General features: G+C 34.6%; 2 protein-coding genes across 5 annotated transcripts in view; one reads left to right on the top strand and one right to left on the bottom strand.

Annotated features, from left to right (window-relative positions):
- The window catches only part of PARPBP (PARP1 binding protein), a 41,089-nt gene extending 25,032 nt beyond the window's left edge, over positions 1–16,057 (top strand). The window contains exons 8-11 of one of the 4 annotated variants that reach the window (XM_032688859.1): positions 1,828–2,006; positions 5,482–5,563; positions 14,399–14,540; positions 15,145–16,057. In XM_032688859.1, coding sequence (XP_032544750.1) covers positions 1,828–2,006; positions 5,482–5,563; positions 14,399–14,540; positions 15,145–15,479 — 738 coding nt within the window. In that variant the 3' untranslated portion in view covers positions 15,480–16,057. Of the gene's footprint in view, positions 1–1,827; positions 2,007–5,481; positions 5,564–14,374; positions 14,541–15,144 lie in introns of those variants that run through there. The other 3 variants (XM_032688858.1, XR_004357255.1, XR_004357254.1) reach the window with 3 other exon arrangements.
- Positions 15,635–17,111, bottom strand: PMCH (pro-melanin concentrating hormone). The gene is made up of 3 exons (XM_032688863.1): positions 16,805–17,111; positions 16,106–16,295; positions 15,635–15,886 (listed from the first exon to the last, which is right to left on the bottom strand). The coding sequence occupies exons 1-3, from the start codon at positions 17,051–17,053 to the stop codon at positions 15,837–15,839; spliced, it is 489 nt and encodes a 162-aa protein (XP_032544754.1). The 5' UTR covers positions 17,054–17,111; the 3' UTR covers positions 15,635–15,836.
- Between the last annotated feature and the right edge of the window lie 8,036 nt (positions 17,112–25,147).

The following is a 25,147-nucleotide window of genomic DNA, read 5'->3' as shown; positions in this document are numbered from 1 at the left end:
TAATAAAGAAACCCCAAAACCCCGATGCTCTATTTTTTCAGGAAAAATTATTATATTCAGGGTAAGTTCTGGTTTTGATAGGATGTTATGTTTTTTCATATGTAAGAGATTGAATTATTTCTTTGAGTGCAAATTTAAAATATGATCTTAACTATAGAGGTGAAAATTATGCCTCCACTAGCTCCTGGGAAGGCTGCTTCCTCATAAAATGTACCTGAAAAGAGTTACTTTGTTAGAAAAATGTTTGCTTTTCTCCTGGCAGTGGCAGTTTTCTTCCATCATTGCTCAGTTTTCCTGCAAATACCTGTTTTGTAAGAATCTAGAGCTCCAGGAAAAGTTATTACTTTATGCAGCAGGAAACAGTACTTCATGTTGAAGCCTGCGCGAGTGGCTAATAGGAATTATGATTAATTTCTTCCTAAGAAAATTACTACTGTAAATGGGATCTGGCTGGTGTTTCTGGAACTAACTAGAATAATCTGAAGTAACCAATGGTCATTACCCTTGAAAGACTGAGCAACTATTTTATTTAAAAAATAATTTGATTCATGATTTTAAACTTACTTATTAACCAGGTTTTTTTATTAAAGGGATTATTGTCTTACCCAGAGTTTTTATTGTGCCTTGGACAATAGGATTTTTACCCGTGGTTAGTTCAATGAGACACCGTTGTAGTACCTGAGATTTCTGAAGGTTATTTTTTGGTAGTTAGGAGGTCATGTTATTTTCTAAAGATTATTTTTTCCTTTGTGTATTATCAGTCAAAATTATTCCAAATTTGTACTTTTGTCATTAAGACAAGTTTACCATGACACATGTGACATTCAATAAAAATCTGTGTTGTGGTGATGTAATGACTGAAGAGGTTCAGAATAAATTTTGAGGAAACTAAACAGTACTGAAATAGACCAATTCTGTAAAGCCAAGTAACAACCATTTCTGTAATTGCTATTTCTGGCTATTGATTATAACTTATAGTAGCTGACTGACATGTGTTGCTATGGTTTCTTGAAAGCTACATACACTAATTGATGTAATCAAATACAGAGAGAAATAGAATTTTATCTTTTCAAGACTGTGTTTAAAAGCAGTTAACTGATTAGATAAATGCAGTTCACTGCTTGTCTTGTCCTTCAGAATATAGTCAGAGTATTCAGTGTTGCTGTGTATTGGTAAATAAGAAAGCCTATAGTTTTTTAAAAACTACTACTGTGTACTAAGCCCTCAATTTCTCTGTGGAATTCCTAGTACCTTTAAAGAAAAATGTAGCAAACTTGCAATTCTTAGTCCCATAGTGGCTATGGATTTCTCCATCTGTACTGCTGACTGTTGCATTGAGCACTTCCAGATGTGGATTATTATTTTCTTTAAGGAATTCTTTATTCTTGTGGAAAATCATGAGGAATTCACCCTGTTTCAAACAACAGGAAATGGTGCCAAAGTACCTCTGTTGTCAAATCTTGATGGAAATCTCACTTTTAACCAACTGCTTTAGCAGATTCAGTTGGTCAGAGGGGTTGGGCTTCACCAGAATGTTTTTGTGTACCACAAAATGGTGTGTTAATGTGTGCTGCAGTTTCATCACAGATTTGTGTATTTTTCTTTGTGACTTGCTCATCAGTGTGTACTTGTACCTGGTAATGATCTAAACTCTACTAATTCCTTGGGATAAGAAAAACTTTCCCATGGAGAGGTTTGCCATGTTTACTGCAAAAGGGAAGGAGGGAGTTCTCACACCTTGTGCTGATGTGGGTTGCTTTTGGAGGTGAGATATTGGTCTGACTTATTGACCTTTCCTGTTTTATTTTCCTTCTTATTTACTTTCAGCCAAAATTGCATTCCATAAATCATGGCACTGCATATTGTGGCAGAGATACTGTAAAGGTCTTACTAGTTCTTCTGGATGAAGAATCTGTCCATCCTCCTACCCAGAACAAAGCGGATCTGTTATATGACAATGAAAGCTTAAATTTGTTTGGAGTCACCTCTGTTTTGACACTCTTCAGGTGAGTATTAAAAGTTTTTTGGGGTTTGTGTTGTGCTAGTTTGTTTGATTTTATTTTTTTTTTTTTAAAGATCTAATACTGAGTGTCTAACAAAGCTTTGATGTTACTTACACAAGGCAAATGACCAAAGTGCAGTCTGCTGTGAGATTAGGTGTAAAGGGAAAGTGTTTTTAGCAGAGTATTGAGTTTTCAGAAGTATTCTACCTCCTAATTTGTATTTTCTGTAACTTCAAGATACTTTTGTAACATGGACTTTGAGTGCATTTCTGGGCTGCACAAACCCCATGAAGATAATCCTTTGCAGCACATTGCAAATACTCATCTCTTTAGTTTGTACTTTGAAGTTCAAATATGGGCTGTCCAGTGACAGATTAATATTTAATTTCAAGATGGCTAAATTGGAAGATGGAAGATCTTAAAAGTTGAAGAATTGAAGAGTTCCACTAGATTTATTGTTCAACCTTTTTTATGAAACGAAAGGACATTCTAATAAAACTTTAAAAGAAATAGTTGCTATTAAGAATTCCAAATAAACCTATAATCATTTTAATATAAAAGTTTGTAACAACATACTATGGAATATTTCTTTCACTTTTCAAATACCTCTGGATAGCTGTAGCTATATGTTCCTATTTCATTATGTAACAAGCTTGGAATAACCCTGATTTCAGTCTTTTGTTTTTCCATTGCTTCAGATTCAGGTTAATGCTCTATGTGAATAGAACCAAGGCCCACATGAATTATTCTGAAACAAACACTGCTATTCAGAGCTAGAAACTTGACTTTTTTTTTTTAAAGCAACTCTCCAAATTAAAATAGACTTTAAACAATTTATTTCTGAAGAAGATTGCCCACTGAGTTCTTTGGTTTCACTTACCTCACTTAATTTTTCAGCTGAATTAATTTTCTCGAATATTCCCCAAAAGGATAAGACATTTGTTTGACTTCAAATCTTCTTGGTGTAGGTACAAGCAGGTACTGCTATCTGGGAATTTATATAATAATCTAGACAATTGTTGTGTTTTCCTTAGTAATTCCTATTGGTCAATTTGGTTTAGATTTTATGTTCCAATATATAACTTTCTAAATATTTATCTATGTGTTTCCATATACAAATTGGATTTAGGGTTAATTTGCTCTGAGAATTGAAATTATGATCCTAAATAATTATTTTAGGAATAAAAAATGAAACTTGCAAACAACACCTATTGTCAATTTTTATCAAATCTTTGTGTTCTTCATCTGTCTAGCAGCTGTAAGGTTCCAATTGCTTTATGAATGCTGAACACTTCAATATTCCACTGGATAGCATCTAAGGTGTCACTGATTTGTGCCAATGTGCAGGCATCCCTACAGTACACTTTTTTGTTAACGCCTATGTCTCAAGTATTTGATCAAGAGTGTTTGCAGCTTTTTTTGTCAATCTGTTATTAGTAGTAAATCTGGAACACTTTACCCCATCTATGGAAGTATCTTTGGTAATAGACATCACCACAGTTTTCAGATTCTTGATAGTCTGAGTTTGTGCATCAGATGGTTGGTCACCTCATATGATAGTTTTTGGTTTATGTTTTTTGATCACATAGTAGTTATTATTTTGAGACTTTTCAAAATGCTTTTTTTTTGTTTCTAGAGATTTCATTACTCAAGAACCCCAGAATATATTTAATATATTGTGAGTGGTTTTGTCTGGATTCTGGTTGGAGAGAACACTTACTTTTCAGGCGAAGACTGAGATTATATAAGAACATCTTTTTTCTCAAAACATCAGCATTGCAGGAAGTTTTTTCTTTGTTTTACTCTTAATAAACTTCTAGATAGATTAGGTAGATTTATCTCTCTGCACTGAAATCTTGAAAAAAGCTGCTACTGAGAAGCAGCTACTCTGTTTAATATTTTACAGGATTTAATTAAAAATATTTTCATTGTAATTTGTGAAACGCATGCTTATTTGGAAACTGAAAATAAGCCCTGCAATACATCCCTTTGTTTTAGAACTTTCTAAACTAAACTAAAGTTTTTCTTACTTAATCTACCCTTTAGTATATCCTTCACATATTTTCCTTCTGCAAGCACCTCATTCTAATCTGCTGGAAAATATTCTCCTTAGATATCATTATAGATGATAATTCTCTTATACATAAAATTCTCTTGCTAATTTTTTTGTATTTTGAAGATATGTGCAAGGCAGAAGTGTGCTATTTTTACCATAGCATTTTAAATTTTTTTTAAACAAATATAAATATATAGTGATTATATTGAAATCAGAGTAAGGAGATTCTGATGTAATTAATGATATTATTTCGTTTTAGAGTTAAGTTTTACGTGACCACGGATTAAATATTTTCATAACTTTTTGCAATAAAGGTTCTCTCTTGTTTTAGCAAGTTCAACAGGTATTCAGCATTTGAGGCACCTTTGTGTTTGCTGCGGATTTTTGTATCCTTCCCAACATCTTTCTGTCCTACTAATGTTAAAGCCAGTAATTACTTCATGCTCATTTATTTTCTTGCTTTTTTAAAAATTTCCTTCTGTTTAAAGAATATCCATGTTGATGTGGTGTTCTAAACAAAGAATCTCTTGAAAACCCATTTCTATGGGCACTGACAAGAAACTAACCTATCCATGCACTGCAGAAGCAGTGATGATTTAATCTCTTGTCTGGAGGAAACATCAGTTATCAGAAAAAACAAGATGCTGAGAATTTTTTTCATGGGTTACAAAGAGGATTCATGAACCAGAACAATAGCATGGACATTATCATGATGAAGCTGCATCTATTGGTAATTAATAGCAGAACCATTGCAAGGCCATGCAAAAGTTCTTCGCAGTAGACAACTAGAAATAAACAAATAAAGAAGTTTTATTTATAAAAAATTGAATAAAATTAGCTAAATAAATAAAATAAAGAGTGAATGATTGTGGAAAAACCTGTCCTTGTATGCACACTGGTCTGCCATGAGCTTACACAGGGAACTAGTTATTTGCAAATGCACCGATTAGTTCTTATTTCAAGACTGAAACTCCCCCTTTATATGCATCAATAATTTTTTGCATTATATGTGCATCAAATATTTTCATTGATATAACTATTTACACACTGCAATGAAGAGGGTGGAAACATTTTGTATATTTCTGTTGAAAAATCTATAAATATGAGGCAAAATATATTGAATATCAACCAGACACTATTGAAGGGGGTGTAAATAGAATGGTGGCTTGGAAACTCATCACCAGCATGACATGTAATAATACTGTGGCTGCAGAGCCACAATATTTTAAACATACTGCAAAATGGTACCAGAAATTGGAGCTGTAGGTTTGGTTTCATTATGCTCTCTTCAGTTGTCACAGTACATGTGGTTACTAAGGAAGGTACTTGCCTTCCTGTTCCTGAGGAACTTGGTGTGGTAACAATTTTTCTTAACTAATTGCTTACATGTTCTAAATACTTCTTATCTCTTTTTTAATGTAGATCTCCGGCACAATCCAGTGGATTTTCTCCAAAACCTCTTAGACAGCGTATTCAGAAATCTACGAAGGAAAAAGTAATTAAGGTACTGTGTAGAAATTGCTACGCAAATGTGAAGGCACTAAAATAATAGTGATAAAATGAAAATAACAGTGTTAAAATACTCAAATACCTGGCTGAAATGTATCCCATTGCTGAAGAAATGTCATTGTGATTAGCTTGTGGTAATTGGCCCAACTCGAACAGTATTGTGGTATGAATGGAAATATCTAAAACTCCAGAAGAGAAAGGCTTTAAACTTAAAAGCACTTCCTGATGAAGATTTCTTAACGGAGGTATACTGGATTAATCTTTATCTCTTCATTTACCCATCTGTGTGTTTCAGGACCATAGCAATAAAACAAGCTATTGGAAAACAGAGGTAAAACTGAACATAGGCACCTGATTTCAGTTCTGGTAATACAGGCATTGTGGAAGTGTAATAATGACTTTTTCATTGCTTTTTTCTCTTTTGATGCTTTTTGTTTGTACCAGTCTGAGGACGTTTCCATAACAGTGCTTTGTGAACAATAAAATAAAGATGTTGATGTTTGCTATTTTGTAGATGAAATGGAACATTACAAGAATATGTTGGTATTGTGAGACACTATTAAAAAGAACAACTTCAATGTTTGCGAAAATTGCAGTCTTCCAGTGTACTGCATTTACATAGTTGTTTTTCTTCAAAATTGCCAAACTTGCATGTTGTGATTATGGAGGGAGGCAGAGCTTGTCTTCCACAGTATTTCAACAGAGAGCTAAATAAAAGTAGCAACATAATATTTTTTACAAACTGACAGCATGTAAAATTAGTATATAAGGGGTGTTTTAAGCCATCAGAATTAGTTCCAGAACAATGGAAAATATCTTTCTGTCACTGGACATGAGGTAAACTTGAACACAATAGTACATATCTAAGAGGCAGAAAGACATTAAAATCAAAAGCACTATCAATATTTCTAGCATGCATTTTAAATATGCTCCAACTTAATTCTGAGTCTTTTTTTTTGGGATTGAGGGAATGATGGGCATTTTGGACACACATACTAATTATGGAGAAATTTAGTTTGAAAGCCATAGGCAAATTATGAAAGACTGAAGCTGATAAAGAATCTTCTTTATATTAATTTTATATAAACAACACATTTAAATTGCAGCTTTACTTAATAAATAGCAAAAATGTGTTATGGTGTTTGCATAAAATGTTGATAGATAATTTTCTTATCTAAATGGAGGTTTTGTAACTGGATCCATGAACAGCTGTGTTCATTATCAAAGTGCAAAAAATAATTATCTAAAGTAGTTACCTGTCACATTTGAGACACTTGCTGGAAACATATAATGTTTTTAACAGAAACAATCAAAAATGTGAGTTTAGAGACTGATTCATATTATGAAAATATTTTAACTTTTTTGGAAACAATTTTATTAATTTAAAAATAGATTAACTACTCTGATTTCTGTGCAAATAGTAGTTCTTTCAGATGCCTCTGAATAGTTGAGTTCTACTTCAGGAGCAGGAATGGCTTGCAAAAGTTCATTATGACAGTCTGCTGTGCTGCTTTTGTGGTGCCTGACTCTGATAAGGGTTCTGTGATTCCTATGATTATCGTTAATTTAATACTTGTCCTAGTCTTGCTTCACTGTGATTGATGAAATAGAAGTACCTGTAGCAAAATGGAACAAAACATCTGGTTTTAGCCAATAATTTTTGAGATCTTTCAGTCAACTTCTAGAACTGAGTTTGATGCTTACTAGGTGCCTAATATAATTGAGGAAGATTATATCAAAATATAAATTACCTTTTGTCTTATGGAAACCAAAATTCAAAGAGAACAAGTGACAGGTCTAAAGTCTGTGATTCACACTCCTAAACTTAATTTGGCATCTTAGAAGACTTGTAAAGGTTACTTAGTATTATCTTTTCTAGATTAAATTAATGATGGTGAACTCTTCCCTGCTTTAGCAATGTGGCTGGTAACATGAGCAACATGTTGAACTGAATAGCTGCTTGGGGCTATACGAGTCATATCTTAGAGCAACATTGAGGCTACTTAACTGCCTCTAGTAATCACAATCAGTCTTCTTTATGGCTTTCTTCTATTATATCCTATTGTACCAGTGAGACCATGTACAGCATGGAACTGAGGCCAAATATCTCAAGATGTTTTTCCATTTAAAAAAGTGAAAATAAAATCATGCAGGTCAGAGTGTAAATATTCCTCAGTTATACTCTCAGCATAGGGTCCTCTTACTCAAGGTAAGATGTCTGAGTGTTTTACATTATCTTTGCAATTCTCTTTTCTGTGTATTGGCCAAACATTGGCATCTAAACTACACTATATTCCTGTGAAGTATGGAATTTTTCTTCTGGTATTCCTCTGCTCACCTTAGTCTTGCTTCTCCTTCCAGTCAACTAAAATGGCTGTTACCAAAAACCTAGTGGCTTTTGTAACTAAAACTTGCATAGTTCTCTACCATTCATATTTGATCTCCATCCTCTCATATAAAATCCTACTTTCTTTCTTGAAATGTTGATCTTCCATTTCGTCTTTTTCTGTTTTTTTCTCTCTACCTTTCTAACAATTTCTACAGTTTCTTTTGCATGTTTCTACTCCTTCGTTTTCTTTCTTTTTGTATGAAGACATTTTTAGGTCCTTGTCTTTCTCTTAATTTCTTTTTCTGTACCTTCTTTGTGGCTGAATACATCTGAATACAAATGGAACTTCAGCTATCAACAGTTCACACACCTACAACTGACATAAGTGTCCCTCGTGTCAAAACTGACATCTTTTGTTAATTCTATACCATCTTGTGGATACCCAGCTTTTGATCTTGATATGTCTGTCTTTCCTGGTATATTTAACACTGAAGATGGTATTGTACATGTTGTATTTCTACTCCATAACACCTCTGGGATATGTTTTTCTCTATCTATATGTCTACTCAACTGTAATTTATTAAGTACTCATTTTACTTTCTAGGATGCTGCTGTGTATTTTTCTTGGACTTGATAGTTGTGGCTTTGGCCTACTTTTCTTCACTGAGATTGCCATATGAAAAGTTGTAATCAAAGTGATTAGACACTAGATGCCATTCTACTGTTTGTATCTCAGTCTGTTCCTTTATGTTGTGGTACATATAAACCTACTTGTTTTAACCTCTCCAAATCCATTGATTATTTCTGATTTGCTGCTTTGAGGTATCTGTTCTTGCTTACGTTCAGCCTGCAATACCAGTATTCATTGTTCATTTGTTAATTTTCAGATGAGCCCTTTTAGCTGTCTTTTATACTGTTTCTTATGGCTGAAGGGATTTCCTATGGTGATCTGCAGAACTCATTATACTCCTTTAAAACCTTTTTCAGTACCTTTAAATCAACCTCTCCCCAAACCTTAGCAGTGTTTTGTGTTGAGATGGATGCCCATTACAATGACTAATTTCAGTTCCTTTCTCTGTGAATCCATATATTTCTTGTCTTGGATTGTATTGTCTCTTGGTAGAAATAAATTTTGCTATGTCCTTACTGTACAGCACATAGCACGAAGAATTCCTTTTCTATGACCATAGATCTCAAGTCCTGTAGTAGTATGTACCACCTTCATACACTGAGTATCAGTCTTCATTATTATTCCATGCAACCATCTTGAAATGGGTACAGGTTCCCAGTTTGTTATGCAAAATGCACTCATGTTAACAATCAATTCAGAAGAGATACCAGAATAGCAGTATGATGTTTCTTTTCAATATCTGTGATTCTTCAGAGAAGTTTCTTTTGCTGTATGTGTGATGGTAGCTTTAGTTACAAAAGATTGCCCTAAGGACCTTTTTACCATGCTGATACTGATAGGTGTTAGATGGTTAGTCTATAATATAAATTGAGATCTCTCATTAGAACTTGTCTCACAGAAGTTTCCTTTTCCATGATATGTGAGAGAAGAAAAACACACTAGTGGTGATTAGTTTGCTTGTATGCTGAGTCCCATCAATATGTATGTGTTGAATAAAGAAATTTTGGACAATCTAGAAAGTAAAAAGAGAAACACCTAAACTAAAAATAAATTTAAAGAAAAAGAGAGAAAATCGTTATGCCCTCTCTTTCTTTAAGAGGAACTGATCTCTCAACTTCCGTAGAATTATGTAGAGGAATGCAGATTGATAATATTTAGACCTAGGGCACACCATCATGTGTATGTGTTTTAGTATCTGAAAATATGGGCAGTGGATAAAATAAACAGGTAGTTACGAACTGGAATTGCTGTTCAAAAAAAAAAAAAAGTCTGTGGGTATTTCCACTGTGCCAAAACAAATGCCTGGCAACAGTTAGTGACAAAGAAATATTTTTGTCTTTCAATCCTCATTAAATACTGGAAGAAATGCAGAAAGATCACCTAACTATAATGGCATTTATTAGGAAGAAAAGCTGGTGCTCTTACTTCTTGAGGAGAAAGAAGTCTGGGGAACAAACGTGTTGCATTGTTTCATTTTCTCTAGCAGAAGTAGGTAAGAAAAATAATACATTCCTTTCAAAGTCTACCTTTGAGAGACAATTTAGTTTCAGGTTTGTTATCTATTGTTTAAGTGAAGTGTCTTCTGGTGAAGGGTACTTCGTAGAAGGAATCTTTAGTACAGAAAGGTCTGTAGAACATCTCTTGAGTTATGTCTTGTCAGCTGTCCTTACCACTCTTTTCTGCTTTACAGAAATATGTAGAAAACTTAATTGTACAGGGGAGAATTATTTTATCAGAAAAGGGTTCATCCAGCCTTATATTTGCTTCTTTGAATCATATTTCTGTTTATATGAAATGGGTAGGTACCCTGTTGTCTGATTTTGTTGATTTCAATGGCGTTATTACAGTCCTGCTTAGTGGTGTGAGAGGGGAATGGACAGACTGTTACAATAAGTTGGTTTGTTTTGGTTGAAGAGCAATTTAGGAGAACAAAAATATTGCATGTTAAGATTTTCATCTTTCTTCTGCACTGCAAAATGTGAATGAAACTTTTGAGTTGTAGGTAAAATACTGTTCCTGAACTAAGGGGATTGGGCGAAACTGAGAACTTCAGGAGTTAAGAAGGGAAGGACAAAAGTTATTAGGCTGTGAGCATGCAGTATATAAGAGAGTAACAGATCTCTTTTTGTAAATTTAAGATTGTTTTGGCCTTTTGATATATTGCTTTAGAAATCCTGCTGCATTGTTAACACACTTACCCTGAAACAGCTGCAAGGACTTTCAGTAGTTTGGCATGTTTTTTTTCTTCATGTAACCGGAGACAACCTTTCCTATATGAGGCACTATTTCCCTCCAGTTGGGAACATAACTGCAGTTTTAGTTTTAAAAAGAATTTGTGGCTTAAGAACTCTAACAAATCTTGGCATCCTTGAAGTTCATTGTAATTTTACTGTGTATAGAAATCCTTCCAAGAAAAAAGCTCCACAAAGCAAAAAATCTCTGTCTGCCTTTCTCATGTGACTTTTTCATGTCTCTATAAAATGACTTAATATCTAACTTCATGCTCTGCTCTTATTTTTCACTTCTTAGTTCTCTAAGTGCTGTTACTTGAGAGAATTGTTTTACCTGTTTGTAATACCAGGACAAATAAATTATGACTTGGAAAACTATCAACAGGAAGTTATCAAGAGTTTTCTTTGTGCCCACTATAATTGTGAACAGAAAATTCATAGCAATAGAGAAGACAATCTTCCTCAGGTAGTAGGCTCATCTATTGTAGCAAGAAATATTTATTTCCTAAGCAGACTATAATTATGGAGAACAGAGAACACTAAAGTCACTAGTAGTTTAGTAGAGGATAGAAGAGAAGGAAAAGGTTATGTTTAGCACAGTATCTGAAGAAAGACTTGGTGTCGGTTGATAAACCACATTTATATAGAAAACACCATTTTTGTTTCTACAAGGCCCCTAAATTACTTTATTTAGGATCCATAGCTGTGAGTTTTGAATACTTTCAAAAACCAATAATGAAGTGATTTGAGACTTATATTCTCAAAACAGTAGCAGGTTATTTTGGGATAGCAAAAGGCTGGTACAATGTCATGCTAAAAAAAATTATACTTTTGGTACAATTAAAACCTGGGCTATTCAGGATATTTTTTATGCTTGAATAACATGATACCTTGGTTTGGCAATGATACCATTTATTGTTTTGTTACTCTTCCCCTTGCACCCTCTTCCCTTCTTCAGCTTTCTCTTTCAACTTACCTTGAATATATTTTTTTTTTAAAAGGACAAGAGTAAGGGTGGAGAAAATAAATTTTCTTTTTATCTCTTTTTCTCATCCAAATAGTACTCTAGTTGTTTGGCTGGAAAATAAAAACATGTGTTTGTTGTTACTGATGCAGGTTTTCAAATTCTATTATGCCATTCCAGTGTATAAAACCCAAATCTCTACATTCTTAGTGACTAAATATTGGCAGTACTGTCTGTATGCAGATGCTGAAAGGAGATCTGGAATAGATTATAATCTAACTTTCAGAAATAAATAGAGCATACACCATTAATATTCCATATAAAAATGAATGTTTTATATGGGCATCTCAAACAACTGAAAAATTTCTTTAGATACAGATATCAAGGTGGGAGAATGTCCTGCTTTATCTACTCATTAGGACTCCTGATTGACCTACTTGTGCTGAAACACTGTCTTAAATTCTATTATACTTTCTTCCAGCTGAACAGTGATAACAGTGAACCCTTTTTTTCTTAAATGCAGCAGTATTTCTTTCTTGATATAGGGATAACAGCAATATGCCACTTGCTTGTGAAGAGGAGAGGGGATACTAAGTCTTGAGTTCATTGTATGCCATTTGTGTGCAACTACTCAATTAGCAAACTGATCTCGCAACATTTTTTCTCTCCCAGAGCTGTGGGTCATTGGGATGGTGCTCTTAAAGCAGTGGATTTCAGGGAATTTAATATAAAAGAACTCTAAGTGCTTTTTCTGAAGCTTTTTATTTTATTCTAAGAGCTTTTTCAAGCTGCTTACTGCCTTCATTATGTGTGCTTCAATCAAGTTTTAGGTTGGTCTTCTTAAAATCATTCCAATGAAGCTCTATTTCCTAATTCAATGTTAGACTTGTACCTCTTTATGCTGCCTTCAGGCTGTTAAAATTTGCTTATTGCTACCTCACCCAAGGTAATACAGTTCTTTTTATTACTGAATATACATTCCTACACCAGTTAGAAAGTTTGATTCCTTCAACAAATTGTGTCTTACAGTCTTTATATATATCCTCTAGATTAGCATTAGCATCAACAGTCTGATTTTGTAGAGCTTTGTATACTGTTTGCACGTGACTACATGGTATGTGATGCAATACATTTTTAAAGGTTCAGTGAAGTTGAGACACAGATGGATTTTTCAGGATTTCAGCTTGACTTCTGTCTTTTGACTCCACATATTCTATCCTTGCAAACTTAATCAGTGAAGTGTCAGATGGGAGTGGTAAAAAGAAACCCTGATGTTCATTAAAAAAATAACTGGATTTATTGTTAGTTGTAGGCTTGCTTGCTCATATTTGGTGTTGTTCTTGCTGTATTTATTACAGATTCATCAACTTAGCACAAATTGTAGCTTACTTGTCTCTTGCAATGTGAATATGCAGTAGAAATATGTGCAAGTTATTGTTGCATAATTTTTTATGTGTGTCATTTGCTGAACAGTAATTGAAAATTGAGGAACTTTTAAAGGATTAAGATGAAGTTTTTCAGAAACATATCAAATACAGGAAAATATTTTTCGCTTATATTACAGTAACCTTAAACTTAAAGCATAAGTCCTTTGTAGTCTTAATATTGTAATTGTACAATAGGATGTTGATTAAGTTTAGACTAGACAACTGCTCTATCGTTCAAAACACTTTCTGAAAAGAGTATAAAGTTAATTATATATACAGTCTACAGCTTCCTCACAAGGGGAAGTGGAGGGGCAGGCACCGATTTCTTCTCTCTGGCAACCAGCAATAAGACCACGCTTGACCTGAAATTCGAAGCTGATATGAAGCTGTGACTTAAGTGTAAACTGAGAAAATTCGACCTGCAACCACTAATTCCATTATATATGGATATACTGAAAAAATTTATTTAATTTTTTATATTTGAACCAAATATTTTGATTTATCTGTGCTATGAGGCTAGGTTCCCTGCTTCTGAGACTAGGAGGTGGAGATGAGCATGCAGAATCAGGTACAGAAGGGTTCTTCAATACTGTAGATTTCTGGCAACTTAGGCTATTATGGGTATGTTCTGGCAAACGTGGAGTTAGACATTGGCATTCAGTGTTGAAATGGCTTTATTTTGTGAGTAAATGGGAATCTGAAATAATACTTTATATTCCACTTTTAGGTATAAGTATAGTGAAGCTTAGTTTATATTATCTATCATTCCTTTTCTGTGTTGCTGTTATGCTTTCCTCTATGTACAGGTTGGTTAAGTGGAGAAACTCATCCTGTATTTGGCATTTGTGAGCTGACATCTCAAAGATGATGACCTATACGAGTGTAAAAACTGACTGTAGTAGCTATGACACTCAAAGCAGTAGCGTCTGCAGCCTACCAAAAGAAGGGGTTAACTTAAGGCAGACAACCTTAAGTTGAAGCTCTAACAGATAATGTGTAACTTTCTGAAAAAGTTGAAAAAAGGATTTTTTTTAATTATTCTAGGACTTTTAATAGCATAATATGAGTATGCGTGAAAGCCCTTAACTTTGTAAATGAACACTTAATTTTTTTTTTTTTAATGTGAGCATACCCTTTTTTTCTAGTATTTTATGTGAAAAGAATGGGAAAGCTTGTTTTACTAATCTTGCGGGTGTTGTTTTTTACTTTTGTGAATACTTAAAGCTAATAGCAGATTGCTATTTGCAGATGAAGCAATCTTCAATTAAATCCCAGTTTGCATGTACATATAAAAATGATTTGAGTGAAATGGGTCGTCAGCATTCTCTTGAAATTCCAACCTGCAAACATCCTGCACCAAAGCAACACTTGAAAACTGGATATGGGACAGGTAAGCTGTGGTAGGATTGAATAAGAAAATGTGATAGCTAATATTTGAAATGTTATCTAAAAAGCCTTTAGTAGAACTCAAGTATAACTATGTTTTCAAGAAAAAAAAGTCTCATTTTTCTGTGTATGCTATAATCAGTTAAATCTCTGAATTAAAATTGTGATGCTAATGCTTTGAAAATATGAATGTTTGAAAATTACGTGTTGATGCTATCTTGAGTTAAAAAAACTATGTGTTATATATATTACATAACATTTGTTCTTATTTTACAGAAGTCAGCTAAGTGAAATTTGTACTTTTGCCATTAAAAGGGGAGAGAAATGTTTTAATCCACTACAAATTATATCATATATAAAATTTCTACGCCCTTTAAACCTCTTTTCCAATATCTTAAAGTTATAAATCCACTTTCTTAAGTTACTATTATATGTTTTAGAGCAATGCCATTTTGTGACAATATAGCAAATGTGATTGCAATGGCCAGCATAGCTTTTTTTTATTGATGGAACATTAGTTTTGATTAAAAAAAATAACGTGGCAGTCTTGGTATATTCCCAGGTAACTTTTTATTTCTTCACATGTTTTTTATATTCTTACATGACAGAAGGTACAAATTCATGTCTTGATGTACCAGTGCTTGGAACTATTTCTGAAAGTCTTCACCAGACTAGAAGTTGTACAGAAATGGGAAAGCTGAGTTGTCAGCCAAGGAACAAGAACTCCAGGAATGAACAGATGGATGTGAATAATGACAAAGTAATCTGTGACAAGGAAAGTGAACCATCTTTGCAAAAAAATGCTAAAAGACTTAAGACTTCAAACAACTCTCAGAAGGAATTGGACAGCAAAATTGGGGGTAAAAGAAAACAGACCAAAACTTCAAGTAAGAATAAGTTGATTGCTGGTCAGGCAAAATTAACTCAATTTTTTCGACTATAGGTTTTTGTTTTGACATACATGGTATGTTGACAGTTGTAAAATTTTGTGAGAAAAACAGTGAAATTCATGAATTGCTTCCTTTCATACTCAAATAATTGAAAGTAGCTTGTGTATAATATTAGACAACTTATTACAAGTCTGGATTATGCTGAAGTCTTTTATTTTGTAATAGCAATACATTGTTAGTAATTGCAGTACGTGCTTTTTGGTAATGATTTATGTATCCCTCTACAATGTGATGGGAAACTATTTTTGGATGCGTATGTATAGCCACACTAAAACACAGTAACTTCAAATTGCATTAAATTCAAAATAAAATGTTTAATCTTCAAAGATGGTGGTGCAGATCAATAGTTTTCATGCTTGCCAACAAGGTCGATAGACTCTTCCCAGCATACACCTGAGGACTAAGGGAGGAAAAAAAAATCTGAAGGTTTAAATCTGCAGAGAACTAGAGTTCTTATGGCCTCTGAAAACATTAATTTAAAAAATGCTCCCTCCCCTGTGCACTGATTCACAACAAGCATGGAGTTTCTACGTGAAATTTTATCAAATTACTATATTGATATTGCACTATACTTCACCAGAATGAAATGATTTTTTACGTAAAGATAAAATTTATTTACTGTCAAAATCTCTTCTTCCTATAGGGAATTTAGGTGAATTTTCTTCATCTGTGGTTTCTCTTTCCTGTATCGATTCAATATTTGGAATTTCAGTGTCAACTGGAAAAACCATGGCTCCCTTCAGTAGTTGTTTTCTACCGAAGTTGATTGGCCTGACATGATTTAAGAAATCACGTCTGGAACCCGTGTCCTGTTTTGAGGGAAAACAAGAGTAGTGGTTTATCTTTATTTACAGTCAGTTGTGTTCACATTTTATACTTTATACTTTACAGTGCAACTATTTTATATTTCAAGATCATAGGTTAAAAGTAATGACCTGCATTACATCTTTGACCAAAAAGGTTTTATGGTAAAGAACATCATGAAATAATGAGCCTCATGTTTGGCAGAGTTAAAAAACTGTTGCTACATATAGGGACATGCTGAATCAAACATAAATATAGGCTTTTTTCCCCCCACAAGCTTTGGCTACATATAGTTCTGTAAAAATCAGATTTAATTCAACTGTCCAAGTTACACATTCAAAATCCTGGCACTAGATACTTACAGCTGAAATTTTTTTTCTTGACTATGGTATGTTAAACTGATATTTTTGTATATTTACCAGGTTGTTGCTTTAAATTATTGTACTTGTTTTCTAAAGGGGTATAAATAAATTTCCTTTTTTATAATTAAGCCGAAACGTAAAACTGAACTCACCAAAAACTTCATGTTTCCATCATTCTTTTCATTGAAAATAACGCTGTCTTCAGTCTTGTAATGCTTCAGCAAAGGTATAGCTCCTCTGTTCAGAGCTTTATCTCCATTTTGAAGAGTTTTTCCTAGATTTAGTGTGGTTAGCAACATATCTTCATCTTCTACCTCTTGCAGAGATTTGGAAACTGAGAGTAGAAAACCTTGAGAAAAAAGAGAGAGGGAGAGAATTAATATGTATGATGAGATACACATTCTTAGTTATTTAATGCTTCCATAGAAGTTCAGCAGTTCTCAAATGTTAAGAAAGCTTTTCCAGTTGTAGATTAACACATTCTCCATTTGTACCCACTTTATATATTTTACAGGTTGAATGGAAACTACTTCAGTGGCTGATGAGTTCACCCTTTTAAAATGACTCATATTAAGGAGTAACCTTTTCTATAATCCTCCTAATCCCATCTGTTGTTTAGAACTAAAACTTTCCTTTATCATGGATAATTTGTTTCTTTGTATGTTTTCAGAACAGCACAGATTAGTTCCTTTCGATGGGTCAGTATAACAAAGGTCACAGAAAAAGTGATGTCCATTTGTGTTGTTTATAAAGCCTTACCTTCAGTTAAGGCAACTCAAGAAAAGGAACTAATCTACTTAAGTAAGATATCATAGCTTTTGATCAAAACTTGATTCACTAGAGTTGAAGATCTTGAAATTTAATGATAACTTAGACTGCTACTGTGTTAGAGCTGAAATTACTAGTTTGTATTTTGAAGTCCATTGTATGAGGTTGCATTATTCAGAGTTAATGTCTAGAAATATTTATTAATACTTAAATAACTGTATTTGTTTTCATTTTCTTACTGAAAGTGGACCTTTCCCAGCTACAAATATAACATAGTCAAATATGCTAAGAATGTAGAAAGAAAAGTGAACTTCAGTTTTTCATTTAAAAAGTCTTTGAAATGTATCTTTTACCCTGTGGAAGGAAATGTAGGAATTTCCACATACTGTCTCTGGAGGTTGTTGGTTTTTTTTTACCTTATCTGGAAGGCAAATGGGCCAGCTGAAATGTAGCTAATCTCTTAATGTCAGTGATACAAACCACCTATTCAGTGGCTGTGTGCCTTTTAGCTAGTAATTTATATTTGTTTTATCTTTTAGCTTAGTGCAGGGTATCAAACATCCTGCTATTCAAGGCAAACCACTAGGAAATTGAGCTCTGATCACTGGTTACTTGCTGGACACGCACCTACCTTGCCAAAGTAACTTCCTGATAAGAAGTTTAATGGCAAAACATGTCATCCAATCTCCTTTTGCTACTTGGTATTTTTCCCTCACATTATGTACTTGTATAGTTTTGTTCAATTAATAAAGCACTGGAGGAGTGCTTTGGAGCTATGTTGGCAGCAAACTTTTCTTTTATGTTCTGGTATGTATTAGGAGTTGGGGAAAAAGCTCTCAACCCAGTAACTGTGTATGTGAAACGAGCTTCTGCTTATGTGAAGCTACAGCACCCACAGGTAAGCAGCGTCTATCACACATTGTTCACTTCCCAATTCTTCTCGTATTTAATACAAAGAACAGTTCCCGTGAGTACAACTGGCCTGGATCATTTGGAAAGCCCATCTGTAGTGTCTATCTAGTTGTCTACTATGAGACATAAACCCATGTCTATGAAAGAATATAAGATCAGGGCAGACTTGTGGTATTCCCCTCAGTATACTCCACTGCTTCTTAACCTGGTGGTTAATTTTTAAGTTTTGTAGGATATCTTTCATACACCTGCAGATTTGCAATGTGTGTGGCTGTGTACAGCTCTTAATAATGCCTTTGGGAATCCTAACACTCTGATGTCTACATATTTTCCTTTTCATCCTGCAACTTTCAATTTTAGTAAAAATGTATAATGTTCTAATAGATCATCTTCTATGTTTATCATCGTTTATGAAATTGTTTTTTATTTTTAAATAGTAGATAGTAACCCAATATTACTTCCAGAACAAGAATAATTATTTTGAGTAACTCTTCTTGCTTCTATATTACATGTACTAACAACAAAATACAAACTCTTAACATCTGAAATCTCACATGTTATATATGAATAAATAAAATCTAGATGATAATGTGCCTGGAATTTCTCTCATATTCGTTTTAAATTCTTCTAGGAATGGATTACAAAACAATTGTAATAGTTTCTTTTAGTCTTGTAAATAGTTTCTTTTAGTCTGTAATGCCATATGCAAGTGGCTTGAACCTAATGCCTAGTATTGACTGAACAATAAATAAACCAGATATATAGTGTATAAAGTCAATTTTGTTTCCCCCTATTATCAGAATTGAAAAACTTTGCAATACAAGAGAGACTATTTAAGCAACCTTAATAAATCATTTTAGTGAATTGTTAAATAGCACAAAAATACTTGGTCGATATTAATTTGCCCAGTGGCATACTATTTCTGATTTTAAAAGGTGGTTTGGGGTTTTTGTGTTTGTTTTATTTTTAGTTTGGATCTTTGGATTTTATACAAACAGCTGTAATTTAGTCCTTTTAGAGTGCAGTTAGAAGATATTTGACATTTGAAGAAATGCCACAGATACTGAAACTTTGGAAGACTGATTTAAAACCAAATCCAAACTCTTCATAATACTTGTTCATTTGTGTGATCCTCTGGTAGCAGAGAAGGAAATGCCGACTCTTTCTTATCCCTGCAGAGTGTAAAAACATGGAGCTATGTGCATGGTGTGTATTTCCGGGCTACTAAAACATTTGGGTATTTTTAATAACAGCATAACATCCTCTTCAGTTGATAAATAACTGAATATATCATTTTTTGTAGCAGAATGAAGAAATCTGTGGCATTTATTTTATTAAAAGATCCATTTTAGCAGTAGATTTATCAGTATACATTGTGTATTGTGTCAGACAGGTGAAATTGTTTTAATTTCTCAGGCATAGATTTTGGTTTTTTCTGATCCTTTTTCTTGTGATATTGGACACAGTAAAAAGAATAGAATGGTGGTATAAATTGATTTGTGCATTTTAATTAGCACTGATACAAATGGAGGTAAAAATATTCCAGAAAGGATTTATAGAATCTAGCAAGCACATTTGCCAAGAAGTTGGCTACAACCACTCAGAAGGAAGTAATGAGGTTGTGAGTTGTATCTGAAAGCCTAATCCTTTCCTGGGTATTAACTATTGATTCTAGTTGCTCATACATTTGCTCATTTTGGAACCAGATCCTGGAACTTTCTCAAGAAAGTGAACACTTGCTTTCAGTGACCCCTTGATACAGACTGTCCATCTAAATTCCTAAATGTTTTAGTTCCAAAACACTCCCACCCCAAATCCAACAAGCAGATGCTGAAGTGGAGATTCTCTGTGCAATAATGGAAAGAACATGCCAGCTGTTCACAGGACATATGAGAGGTAATTAACACACTTCATTATATTGACTGTAAGAAATTAAGACTCTTGCCTAGCACCATTTTGTTGTCCCTCCCTGCTGAACTGGTAGTCACCTAGAATCAGCAAGTTGATTTAGCATAAAGTAGGCACAATGCTGCTTATAACAGTACAGCCTTGGACTTGTGCAGGAGCACAACTCTAAATATTTTGAGTACTTAAAGTCATCTTCTGTATATGTGCCTGGAGAATGAACAAGAAAAGGGTGGGGGTGAATCCCCCACAAACTAGATGACTTTTAGTGAATTTCTGCCCAAGATCCAGAGTAGCCATTTCAGTTCTCTGTTGAATTATTGTCTGTGTGTTTATAGAATGAAATGTTGCATTTGTTTGTGTTAAAAATTAATTTCACAGTCAGAAAAACTTAAAAATATTTTCTGCTGTTTGTTTTGAAAGACATTTCAGAATTTCATTTGGAGGAACTGCATAGAAATGTAAATATTCCCTGAGGAATTGTACAGCAGAAGAACTGAATGATGTGTGTATAGTTCCTTCTGGCAAAGTTAATGATAGGCATGTTGGTCACCATGTCTGTTCCTTAATAATATAATGAAATGGTCTGTTCTTGTAGGAATAATTTGCCAATACGCTATGTTTAGAATTAATTGAGCTGTTCCTTTTACTGTTTAAGAATAAATTAAAAACCTCTAAAACCTGTCCCCCTCTTCCCAACAAGTGATTTTCTTATTCTGAAGGACCTTTTGCAAAACAGTCCATATGTAAGTCTATTAAGCGATTTCTAATTAATCAGTACAGTGGAAAGAGGAAAAGAGGAAGGAAGATTCCTCAAGCAATATTAGCTTCTTAATTAAGAAAAAAGCAGTGGTGATTGTGAATGTGCTGAGTAAAACTAGACTACTAGGCAGAAATTGAACAGCAGAATTATAAACATTGTCCTGTTAGTTACAGCAGATAAATTTTTATTTTCTGTTAGCTTCACAATAAATCTGTAAGCAGAGAACCTTATTAGTGTCATAACCCAAATAATAACTTTGGACTTTAGAGTATAGATGAAATCATTATATTATTTTTTTAAGCTTTATTAACCTCAGTTTCCCTTTAGAATACTTTGCTATGTCTACCAGAATGCCTTGATTTTATGTATATCTTTTTAGACTATTTTGTTTCTCTTCATTCAAATGTACCTCATGAAAAAGCTGTATCTTTGTGGTGGTTAACCCTGGCTGGACACTGGGTGCCCAGCAAAGCTGTTCAACTGCTTCAGCTGGACAGGGGAGAGGAAATATAACTTAAGGCTTATGGGTTGAGATAAGGGCAGGGAAAGATCTCTCAGCAATTAGAGTCGTGAGAAAAACAGATTCAACGTGGAGGAGTTAACTTAATTTGTTACCAATAAAATTAGATTAGGGTAATGAGAAAATTAAACCAAATCTAAAAAACACCTTCATACCACCCCTCCTTTCTTCCCAGGCTCAACTTCACTCCCCATTTTCTTCCCTTTCCTCTCCCCCAGTAGTGTAGGGGGATAGGGAATGGTGGGTTTGGTCTGCTCATCAAATGTTTTCTCTGCTGCTCCTCACTCCTCAGGAGTAGGACTCGGATTCTTCCCCTGCTCCAGTGTGGTGTCTCTTCTGTGGGAAATAATCCTCCAGAAACTTTGCCTTCCCATGGTCTGCAGTTCTTCACAAACTGCTCCAGCATGGGTCCCTTCCATGGTGTGCAGTCCTTTGGGAACAGACAACATGGGTCTCCCATGGGGTCACAAATCCACCAGACCTCCGTGGGCTGCAGGGGGACAACTCCTTCACCATGGTCTTTGCCACAGGCTGCAGGGGAATCTCTGCTCTTGCACCTGGAGCACCTCCCCCACGTCCTTCTTCACTGAACTGGGTGACTGCAGAGTTGTTTCTCTTACAAGGTCTCACTCCTCTCTCCAGGGGCAATTGTGCAGGGGTTATTTGTCCCTTTCTTAAGTATATTATCAGAGAGGCACTGCCACTGTTGCTGGTGGAGCTCGGCCTTGGACAGCAGTGGGTCTGTCTTGGAGCCAGCTGGCATTGGCTTCACTGGACCCATAGGAAGCTTCTGGCAGCTTCTCACAGCAGCCACTCCTGTAACCCCCTCTCTCCCCACTACCAAAACATGACCACGCAAAGTCAAGTACAATTTTATGTCTCTCTTTGCACTTGCATTCATATTCTCTAAAAAGAGTTTGAAATATTCTGTTTTCATGTAAAAATTTGCATTTCTGAGAGAAGTCCCTGGTGGCCAAAATTACTGTGGATAAGCCACTGTCAATTATTCTGTAACCAACCAACAGCACAAACTTCTCATGAGAATAGTAAAGAGAATAAGAAAGACTGGGCCCCTTTTCTTTGCAGGCAGATTAGAGGGTTTTAGCCAAGAAAAAATACAGGAAAAAGCAGGAGGTACAACTGCAATTTTGAACTTTATTTGAGTACAGGATATCTGGGAGAGGCTATGAAGCTGGCTATCCAGTGCAAATCTGCTAACATTCCTGTGATTTCTACTCTTCATCATTACTGTTCATATGGTTTTGATAGTGCTGAGGTGAGTCGTTTGTTTTGCACAACTAACACTAAGGCAGGAGAATTTCTTTAGAAGTATTGTCTCTTGAAAGTTCTTCAGCAATGCTACTGGGACTGCTAGGGGATTAAGCCTTCTAAAGGGCAGTGAATTCTGTTATTACACAATAATCATAAGACTGACCGTGGCTTACATTTGAGAGGAGCAACATTTCTTCTCTTTGCTATTATATGAAGGAAATCTGGATAAGACAAAAGAACATTATTACCAGTATTGTCACTGGTCTTATCCATAAATTCTACAGAGCTTGTACTTTTATTCCACACAGGTCAGTAGAGGTTTTCTTACTCAGCTGAATCCTCTGAGTCTATTTGCATAATGAAAGTTGACATGCTTCTCTCATGGGCCTATAAGAAGAATGAAACCAACTCTACCACAATTTCTCTTTCTCAGAGCAACTGTACAGTAAATTGGCTCTTTGTAAAAATCTGAATAATTTGCTGATTTTTTTGCCAATAATGTTAATTTTTATTTAATTCTTTTTTTATTTCATTCTCTTTGAAAAAGAATTGCATTTTCATCTGAATTGTTTCTACTAATTTTTTTTTTCTTGTAACAGAGTATAAGCCTCAGTTCTTAAGCATCTTGTTTCTTGTGAAACAGTAACATTACGTTATGAATCTATGAAGTACTTTTACTCTTCTTTGGATGTGAGGTACGTTTTTGAGGTATGCTATTTTGTAAGTAGTTCTTTAAATAAACACAAAAGACAGAGGTGTTTACGTACAGAAAAGCTCTAGTATTCTTTTCATGCGGTAAGCTGAGTCACACACCTAAGGTGTGGTTCTGGGTTTCTCCTCCTGCATTCTGGCACAAGGAATCAGTTATTTTTAAATTCTGTATTGTGAAGTGAAATTCAAACCTACAAAGGACCCACGAGTTATTCTCTCTTTGTTTTGCCATACTGGTCCTTGACACTGGCTAGTCTACTGTTTACTCCACAAGAGGTTGGACCTAGATGATATTTAAGGTCCCTTCCAATCCAAACCATTCTGTGATGTTATTCCTGCCATCTGTATGGTGTTAGCACTATGGTGTACAGAACGTTACAAGGTTTGTGTTCTCTTGATTATTTCAATGCTTGTGATTGTTATTCAAGGTCTAGGAGTGACATTATGATTTAGTGACTATTGTATCCTTGCAACATATTTTTTTTACTGTTATCTATGCCAGCAATTTAACCAAAATGTATCTGCTTCTGTTACACCGATTACAGTCAGGTCTTTTTCATCCCAAGCATGTGAACTTTATATATGATTGAAACATCTGTCTCACAGACTCTGAGGAAGAGTAATTGCAGTCTGTTAATCATGCAGTTTCTACTCTGTATTACCTTTGTCTGCAGATGAAACTGTGCCACCACTGATACTCCAAAGTACAGCCAGATACTTGTAAAAGTTTTCAAACGTAACTGCACAGAATGGCAGTCACACTGGAGATTCTCAGGGAAGCTGTCCAGGAGAAATCAGCTAAGTTTCTGGACAAATTACGTACCTCTATGCCAGCGTGCCTTGTAATTCCCATAAATGAGGGCTTGTTGGAGTCAGCCAAATTACTCTGGCATATATCAGCTTCTTCAGTGTTGACAATCCAGATGGGTGGATTGTTGCTATCCAGTGCTTTCTGCAAGCTTTGAACAAGTCTATAAACACTGACGCCAGGATTAACTGTGGCAGCAGTCCACTGGACAGATGAGCATAAAGGTCTACAAAGATCAATGCCACAAGGTAAAGAATTACACAAAACTTTATTTAATTAGAAGAAAAACCAACCTGCTTTTAAATTACCTTACTCTAGTTATGACCTCTTGCTGTTTTTTAATCAGAGATGTCTTTTATGGAAGATAACATTGCTGTTAGTGAAATATCAGTCATTATTTGCATTGATATAGAATCATGAAAAATTCACCTTATCTAGAATTGTGTATTTTATAAGACTCAGTTGGTTAGCCTAGTATATCCTTATGTTTAGCACTTGTTTTGCATACTTTGTACTTTGAATATTAAGGGTCATTTTCCCAAAGGCAATCAACAACAACTATGTTCTTTGATAAATGTACTGCTGCAATAACTTTTGCCAGACATTATGACTTCAACTCAGTCATTCATTTAGATGCCAAGTTTTGGTGAGAAGTATTATTTACAGCTGAAATTACTCTGTCTCTCCACTTTGGGGGATGCCGTCTACCATGCTTGGTTGTATCCACACTGATTCAGATTCAAAGAATAATTACTTGCCAACAGTATATCTGATTCTCTGACATTATCAGCATGCATCCCATATCATACTCTGTTTTCATTTTTATTGGCACTGCC

Source organism: Chiroxiphia lanceolata, chromosome 5 (genome assembly GCF_009829145.1).
Source record: "Chiroxiphia lanceolata isolate bChiLan1 chromosome 5, bChiLan1.pri, whole genome shotgun sequence".
Lineage (NCBI taxonomy): Eukaryota > Metazoa > Chordata > Aves > Passeriformes > Pipridae > Chiroxiphia > Chiroxiphia lanceolata.
This window is presented reverse-complemented; position numbering and strand designations above follow the sequence as displayed.

Coding starts and splice junctions, on each gene's coding strand:
- PMCH (XM_032688863.1), bottom strand. CDS start 17,053: ATGTGTATCTCATCATACATATTAATTCTCTCCCTCTCTCTTTTTTCT. Junction 16,296..16,804: donor ATGGAAACATGAAGTTTTTG/GTGAGTTCAGTT, acceptor CCCTCAAAACAG/GACACGGGTTCCAGACGTGA. Junction 15,887..16,105: donor AGGAAGAAGAGATTTTGACA/GTAAATAAATTT, acceptor TTCCTCCCTTAG/TCCTCAGGTGTATGCTGGGA.